This window comes from Chionomys nivalis, chromosome 1, assembly GCF_950005125.1.
Source record: "Chionomys nivalis chromosome 1, mChiNiv1.1, whole genome shotgun sequence".
In the NCBI taxonomy this organism is placed as follows: Eukaryota; Metazoa; Chordata; class Mammalia; order Rodentia; family Cricetidae; genus Chionomys; species Chionomys nivalis.
The window spans coordinates 27,121,236-27,129,801 of record NC_080086.1 but is presented as its reverse complement, the minus strand read 5'-3'; the positions used below and the strand labels follow the sequence as shown (position 1 = coordinate 27,129,801).

General features: G+C 42.0%; 1 protein-coding gene across 1 annotated transcript; it reads right to left on the bottom strand.

Moving 5' to 3' along the window:
• Window positions 1–924: 924 nt before the first annotated feature.
• Window positions 925–7,675, bottom strand: LOC130881974 (C-type lectin domain family 4 member E-like). The gene is made up of 6 exons (XM_057781845.1): window positions 7,565–7,675; window positions 6,690–6,785; window positions 5,234–5,323; window positions 4,203–4,354; window positions 3,266–3,381; window positions 925–1,993 (listed from the first exon to the last, which is right to left on the bottom strand). The coding sequence occupies exons 1-6, from the start codon at window positions 7,599–7,601 to the stop codon at window positions 1,837–1,839; spliced, it is 648 nt and encodes a 215-aa protein (XP_057637828.1). The 5' UTR covers window positions 7,602–7,675; the 3' UTR covers window positions 925–1,836.
• Window positions 7,676–8,566: the final 891 nt, after the last annotated feature.

Genomic DNA, 8,566 nt, shown 5'->3' with positions numbered 1-8,566 from the left:
ACAATCAAAATATCCCACAATATCATCACTTTGATAACATCCAGAATCTCTTCATGATAAAGCTCCTGGAGATTTTAAGGACACAGGGGACATATCTCAACACAATAAAGATAATATAAAACACCCCAAATCCCAGCATGAATGGCATGGAGCTGATGAAGTTCCATCCCCAGAGCAGGAGCTATTGGCAGGGTTGGCTGCTGGAGGAGGTGGAGTGTGGAGTGTGGTTCTTGTGAGGCTACCCATGCTCCATAGGTCTTACACCCAAGTACATACTGAGCAGACACAGTAGTCTAAAAACAAAAAAACAGCACATAAAACTTGGAGGGAAAAGAAGTGCTGTGGATAAAGGGCAGGTTGTAGTGGAATGAATAAGGGTGGGTTTGTTAAATGTGAATTCTATGCATGAATCAAATCTTAAAACAAAAATAAATTCATTTCAAAAAATGAATTAGAAAATCAAATGTATGGTTGTAAGATTTCTTTCCATTTATGTAGTCAGAGGTTGCTTGTTTGTTTCCCAGCCACTCAGACCTGAATTAATCACTCAGAAACTATATTATTTGCAATACTGTTTGGTCAATAGCTTAAGTGTATTTCTAGCTAGTTCTTATATCTTAAATTAACCCATTTCTATTATTTTATATCTTACCCTAAGGCTCATGGTTTACTAGTAAGGTTCTCAGACATCTGTCTCCTTGGTTGTGGCTACATGGCATCTAACTGACTTCATCTACTTTCTCCCAGCATTCAGTTTAGTTTGCCTACCTAGCTCTATTCTGCCCTTCCGCAGGCCAAAGCAGCTTCTTTATTAACCAACAAAAGCAATGCATATACAGAAGGACTTCCCACACCACATTTACATGACTTAGTTTTTAAATGAAGGATATCAATTTCAAAATCAGATTCTTAAAATGCCTAATAGAAATGCTGGTAAAGAATTTTAATTTTAATTTAAAAAGAATGCTAATATATCAAATTGATTTGTTTAGTCTAATTTCCCTACTCAAGGGTACATATTATCCCAATGTGGGAATGCTGCTGAAGGTCCCTTTGTGACTCTGACTGGAAGAAACACGGTCTGTATTGACAGAATATTATGCAATAAATAAAAGTCTGGAGACACGAAGGTGTGAAAGTAAATTTTTGAAGGACAGTTTTACTTTAAACTCTGGTTCTACTTGGGCAGTAGACACAAATACAGGAGAGATCCAGTTGATAGAAGAGAACACAGAGAAAATGGAAGTCTGGGGAGGAGTAGACTAGACCACAGTCCTGTTTGGAGTTGGTTGAGTCTCTCCCTCTAAAGATGTGCTGACAGCCATGGTACATTTTAAGTTTCAAGACTTAAAGATGTGTCTTCCTTGTTGTTGGAGAACATGGATGTGATCTGTGCATTAACAGCATGAGGAGATAAACTAGATCCTAGGGAGTAGAAAGGACAATCTGGTGGTCATCCAAAGTCTCATTCTATAAACCTCTTCTTCACTGGACTGTGTGTTCTATCTGTTCCTGTATTTCATTTCAATTCTCATAAGTAAACCAGATGTCAACAGGAAAGTCCATTTCCTCTCACTGCATTTATGAGTGGATTACTCAGCATGTTCTAAAAACAGTACTTGCAGGTTATGTTAAAAACATCAGTCAGTACCACGGATTTTAACAATGGGAACAAAAAAAAAACCTCACTTTTACTTATATTAGAGTAACACATACATATGTGGTCCTTATAATCTATAATAGATGTTTTCTCATGCTGGATTTTGGATTTTTGGTGTTGCTACATTCTTGTTCCTCCTTATGCATTCAAATCATGTCTTCTGTGTTCATTTGCATTTAGTCCAAAGGATTTATTTCTGGCATTTCACAAATCCAAGGCATACTGTAAAAACACGGTATATCATTCCAATTCTTCCTGGGATTTCCAGAGTCCCTTATGGTGACACAGTCCTCCACATAAACTATATTGTTAGGCTCCCCAACATCCCAGAAGCTGTGAAGGGGAAACATAGGAGATTTTAAATCTAAGGAAAAGGAGACAATGTTGGCAGATGTTTCTGTCCCACCAGATCCCATAGCTGTTTAGTCACAAATAAACATAGAGAGGTCTACACTAATCATAAACTGATTGACTTATTAGCTCAGGCTTCTTATTAACTCCTATAACCTATATTAGCCCATAATTTTGTCTGTGTTAGCCAAGTGGCTTGGTACCTTTTTCAGTGAGGCATTCTCATCTTGCTTCCCCTGTATCTTGGTGACGACAGCTGATTGAATCTTTCCTCTTCCCAGAATTCTCCTGTTCTCATTGTCCCGCCTCTACTTCCTGCCTGATCACCCCCACCTATACTTCCTGCCTGGCTACTAATCAATCAGCATTTTATTAATCAAGTACAAGTAACAAAGGGTAAAACCATTGTTTCACAGCAAGACAACGCATTAAACAACTTACGTATTTGTTATTTAACTATCATTCTGTGAGGTAAAATTATAACCTCCATTTTATCAACGAAGAAGAACCCACTTGCCTATGTCATCAGCTGGTGGGATCTTCCTGGATTTCTATATTGTGCCATAGATTTGGACCCAGAAAGAGATGCCGTGATATGGGCTGGTGACCTAGCAAATGCACTACCTCTGCCCTCCTACCTCGTACTACTCTTGCTCTCTTTGTTCTCCTAGGGCATCCTTCACTGTGCAGTGAAGCATGTCTTCTCTGGATTCAGGGCAGCCAAGCCCTGGATCATAACTGCTGCTTGTTAGCTAAGTGAGTCATTTAATCTCTTTGATGCTTAGTTTTCTCAATGCCATGACATGTCTCAGAAATATGTAATTTCAATAAAGAGAAATAATAAAAACAAACTGTAGGCTCTAAAATGCCATTTAATAATGACATAAAGTCATTATTAAGGGGAAAAGCAATAAGATCATAAGAATATTCTGTCCTTTCTAAGTTACTATATTTCACTTATTTCTATTTTAGGGCATAAGATTAAACCTTATTCATTTTAAAATCTACACTGCAGTCAATGATCTTCGGTTCTAATTTCCTTATCATTTTCATCTATTATTTATCTTCCATCCTTTTGACATTCCTAGGGAATGGAAGGCTTAGAGCCTGTACCTCCAATTTCCCTCTTCCTGCAGCGAACATCCCCAGGGATGGACCTGAGCTTGTGTCGCCATAACAAACACCAGTCGGAGAATTCCCTAGCGTGGTCTCACTACGATTACCTGGGACAGTTTTCCCACAAGACATACTTACCTCAGGGACTCTGTGAAAGGCGTGTCATCCACCCACTGCCACTGATCCTCAACCACTTGGTCTGTCAGTCCAATATAAAACTCTTTCCTCTTGGGTTTTGTCTTAAAAAGGAATTCCTAAGGAAGAAACATAATAATGGCAATAACAGCAATAATACTAAAAGACATGATCAGTTAGCTTGGTTCTGAAGAGATACTGAAAGTGATTAGTTCTCAGAAGAGGAGAAGCAGACTTGAGACTACACACTAAATAAGCATTCTTAACACTGTAAGCTTACTGGAGCCATCTACTATTTTTTTTTTTATTGTGAGAACTGCAAATAACATAATTCAATAGATAAAAACCCTCTAACCTCTAAAAGGAATTTATTTATTTATTTATTTATTTATTTATGTTGTTGTTGTTGTTGTTGTTGTTGTTTGAGGCAGGGTTTCTCTGTAGCTTTGGAGCCTGTTCTAGAACTAGCTCTTATAGACCAGGCTGGCCTCAAACTCACAAAGATCCGCCTGCCTTTGCCTCCTGAGTGCTGGGATTAAAGGTGTGCACCACCATGGAATTCGTTCAAAGTTGGCCTATAGCTAACTGCAGTCCCACCTGAGGTATCTATCTATCATGAGAAATTAATCAGAGCCGGGAGACAATGGGTAGTAGTTGTTTGCCCTCATTCACACAAAGCATTCATCAACAAAATATTATTTTAAAGTAAGCTCCTTTTCCCCCCCATTCTGGTTAATATCAAATCTCTTCTTGTAAATCATCCTATTAACGGTTCTCATAATGACGCGCCCAAAGTATGCCATGTGGCGAAACAGTGGTAGCGGCACCATCTCAGCCTGCTCCTTTGGCAGACAGCTGTGGCTCAAACCTTGTGCATAGGTGTGGGAAGAAAGATCGGCAAGACATCCCATCGACACAGAGGAGCCTGTTCACCAATTACCTGTTCTTCCAGAGTGTTAATAACCACCAGGTGAGCACCCATTTCTGAGCAATTCTTTAAACTTGACGACCAGGTCAGGGTGGTCGTAGAGAAAAAGTAACAACTGGACTGAAAACGTTTCCAGTTCAAAGGACAGCAGCTCCTGACAGAACCTAGAAAGAGAGGTTTCAGGGAGTGCCTGGGAATTCTGCTTGGGATTTGGTGGAGTCCAACACCCGGATCCCTGAGCTTAGAATCTCCCTTGTACTCCGCACCTTGCTTTTTAGGGCTGTTAGGTAACTACAGTGTCAATAAACCAAGCAGCAATAATCTTTATTTTCTAGCTGTTGGGACCACTAAGGACAGCGATATGTGCAGTTTCCCTGGGTCGCAGTCCCCACAGAACTCAGGTGTCTGTACTTGGGCTAGCAAGGTCACTCTTGAATTTTCTGTGGGTGACTCTCGAACAAACCCCCTCTGCAGCTAAGCAATTCTCTGAACCAGGATAAATGTTTTAGAACTACAGACTTTCATTCATTGAATTTTATTAAACTAAATCTCTCTTAATTTAATGACAAGAAAATTGTCGCTCAAGGAAGTAACTTCCTTTGCCAGCGTCTGGGGGCATTTTGTTACGTCTTGGACTACCCTGATACATGAGAATATTTGAGTATTTTTTTTCTTAGGTATTTTAAAATTTGCTGTACATGTTTTTCTCCTCCACTTCATTTTGGAAGCAGGTTAATAAAGAAAAACTTCCATTCCTGGCAATAAATCTTTTCTGAGTTGGCATTTAGAGGTGTACTTGAAATTTATCCTCAGGGTTTACTCTAATGTCCCTGAGATCTCTGACCCAGGGACCCCTGCATTTCCAGTGTTTCGTCTCTCTGATCTCAGCAACCATTTCCCACTTCTGTACGGGCAGGATTTAGCATCTCGCTTGGAAAAACAGAAAATAATCCCAGTAGAGCTTCCTTATTCTAAAGATAGTCTAGAACCTAAAAACGACTCGTCATAAATACTTCAGTGTTCAGCTTTGCAGACGCTTGTACCTGACGTGACCCCGTAGCAGGAGAGCTCCTTGACAGTTTCATGGGCCAGCAGCTTTTTCTGCACGTCAATTTGACTGCTGCGATACGTTACTGCAAGAGGAAAGGGCCCCGGTCAACACACTGTATTCTTTTCAGTAACGAACCCCTTGTCCTCAGTTCTCCCCTCGTCACAAAACGGGCCAAGAGTGATCGGGAAGTTTCTTCAGCACCTATTTCCCCCTCCACGCCGGGGTCCACTTCCTCAAAGAAAGAGTAACCCACAGTTCATGGCTTTCCTGACTTAAAAAAGAATAAACTACTTCAGATCAAAAATATGTTTGCTGTCCCTCCAGTGCCTAGTGCAACCATTTAGATGTTCCATCCACGAGGCAAATTTCTGTGCCTTTGACCTTGACCAGTCCTCTGCGCTGCAGGTTGGCATTTCATAGAGAAGACTGGCCAAATGATAGGGGTCTGAGAGGAAAACGCCAAGAGCACGAAGGGGGTGGAAACTATATCTCACAAAAACGTGTAGAACTGACTGAGATTCAGCCGCGGTTTAGGCGAGTTGAGTTTCTGGCTTAGGAAATAGCCTGGAGCTTGAGGGGAATAGGAAGGAAAGTGAAAGAAATTGGCCCTATCAGTCCGGTCAGAAACCCATTGCAGGGGACATCATAGGCCTAACCGAGCCTATGAATACTGCTGTTCAGCAAATTAACCGTCTGTGCATCCGTGTTTAGGTCTTCGTCAGAATAGCCAGCCTCTCCTTCTGGTGAACGGCAGAGAATGCAGAAACGCACGGCCACTCACCGTGCTGAGAGTGAGTGAATGATGAGTGCTCGGCTCTAAATGAGACAAGTGTCGCCCACTTGATGGTCCAGGGAACATTGCAGAAGAGGAAAATGATAAAAGAGCCAGAAGATAAGGCGCCCCGACACAGCTACGACAGTCATAGCCAGCAGCGTCTGCAGGTGACGGCACTGGGTTTGCCATAGAGGGGACCCATTTGCTCCCAGGCATTTGTCGGAGGGGGACCTCAGGAAACCCTGTTCTCTGTTGGGCTCTTTCCTATTGTTAGATTCAGGGAGTAAGGGAGATTGTTCTCTTCAACTGTGTGTGTACCCATCGATGACCCCAATATCCCCCAATGTGACCGCATCTGATGATCACATAAATGGCCCGTGTTAAACTAAATGGGTCACCAAACCAACCCAAAAGTCATGAAGCTGGAAAAGGGACTATGTGGGGACTGACAGTGAGGAGAGGGGCATGAGAGGCTGTGTGAGAAGGAGCAATCAGAATACATTATACACATGCAAAAAACTATTAAAAATCAAAACCAGCCAAGAATCATAAAGTATAGCATATATAAAACTGTGTAAAAAAGACTCTTTGTAGGACAAGTGGTGCACCAAGCAAGAATCTACTGCTGTCTTAGCCACGGAGAAATAGAGTGCATTTGACTTTGAGAACCCACCAACACATCTGGTAATGAAACAGACACTGAGAAACAGGATGGAGGCCCCAGCCATGGTCCACGGGAGCACTTGGGAATTTCTGAAGCATCCTCTCTCTAGAGGAAGAAAGACACAACACACTGTAAATCTTCCCAAAGCAGTACTCAAAGGAGAATTGAGTCAATTCTATCCTTACTATGTCCTATTCACAATTGTCTGTATCCAGTGATGCCCAGGCTCGTCCATGCATTGTGTTGTATGGAGATGGCTTGCTCATGTATCTGTGTTGTATGGAGATTGCTGAGCCTTGCCCACCCCACTCTGCATTAACTCAGGAGAGTTGTGTGGCAACAATCTGCTTCCAGGGGCTTCTAGCCTGGAAACCACACCTTAAGAACCCCTGCTGTAATCCATTGCTGATTTTAAGGCTCATACTTTGTATGAGTTTTTATTTCTAAATAGCCCATTTAAAATGCTTCTACACTCTAGAGCCTTCTTCTCCTTTTACTTCATTTCCCCCTTAGCTTTTCTACTCTTTCTCCTAGTGTCATCTCCTCAGCATCTCAAGTTCAAGCTCATTGTAAATTAAATAAACCATAACTGTCCTGCTGTGGGTACTTCCCTTCCCCCAATATGCACTTTACGGACAGATAGAGTGAATTCCACAGAAGCGAAGGACTTGCTCAAAGATCTTCAGAGTATCGCAGAAGGTAGGAACAGAGAACTGGCAGCCTTTCCTGGACTCCTCAACCAGCTTTATGCTAATCTGATCTTTCTTCTCTTCCTTTTTCTTTCCACCTCACTCTGCGCTTTTCCACTGCCCTAGCCCTTAGCAAACTCCCTGCCCGTTCTAAGAAGAGAGCTGTGCAAGCCAAGGAAGACTAGCAGAAGGTACCTGTGTGATGGGAGGCAGACGATTTCGGTGAATACATTTCTCTTTCTTCCTTTTCTTCCCTTCCCTTCTTCTTCTCAGTTTAATAAGAGCCTGTGGAAAGTGAGGTGAATTCTTCCCGTTATTAACAGTACAACCCTAACAGATCCGATACAACAGAGTGTTCATGTGCTCTGTACATGAAGTCAGAGTTTCCCTTCTTGCACAAGGGCAGGGAGTTCATTGGACAACATGCCACTTCTCACTCCAGACCACAGAAGAGGAACGATGGGGTAGGTGGCAAACCCCAATGGAAGTGGCTGAGGGGCCTGAAAAAAATCCTTGGTTTTTTTTTGGTGGATAAGTGCTTTTCTTTCTTCAGAGTCTAACTCTGGCACTGTGGGACCCAGCCGTACATTCTAAATCCTGCTGTTTGGTTTTGTTTTATTTATTTATTTGTTTGTTTGTTTGTTTGTTTGTTTGTTTTGCCTGTACCAAGGACACATTTGTTCACAGGAGGCTGAGACTCTGAATTCTCCATGCACATAGCACACAGGTGGGCACACGGTGTGCATATTTACAGGTTAGCAGCAAGAGTCTCTTTTCATCTGTTTTGTTCCTCTTTCCTTACCAGCATTCGAACACTCACTGTGTGGACTCTGATCCCCTTTATCACGATGTTAACCGCTGGATTGTTTCCTAGACGAGCCGCATGCTATTTTGCCAGCCAGTTCAGTTTCTTTCACTGACACACAACCTCTGCAGACTCATTGGATGCTTTAATTCTGTATTTATTTGAAAAATTTAGAGGAGGAACAGATTTCAGTGTCAGAAATAGCAATTTCGGCTAGACAGTAGAATTCAATGCTTCTCTGGAATCTTTCTGAAAGACACCAAGAGTCACACAGTATCCGTTGTCTAAGGTTGTGGGTTTCGGGAGGCAGAATTGCTAAACACATGACTTAGTAATCCCGGTGCTTGATGACATGGGCTTCCTATGTGCTGCACAATATTTTTGGTCTCATG

Excerpts from the sequence above, each read along its gene's own strand:
- LOC130881974 (XM_057781845.1), bottom strand. The coding sequence starts at position 7,601 with ATGTATTCACCGAAATCGTCTGCCTCCCATCACACAG. Across the intron at positions 3,382-4,202 it reads TTAACACTCTGGAAGAACAG|GAATTCCTTTTTAAGACAAA; the intron begins GTAATTGGTGAA and ends TTTCTTCCTTAG. Across the intron at positions 1,994-3,265 it reads CCTTTCACAGAGTCCCTGAG|CTTCTGGGATGTTGGGGAGC; the intron begins GTAAGTATGTCT and ends TCCCCTTCACAG.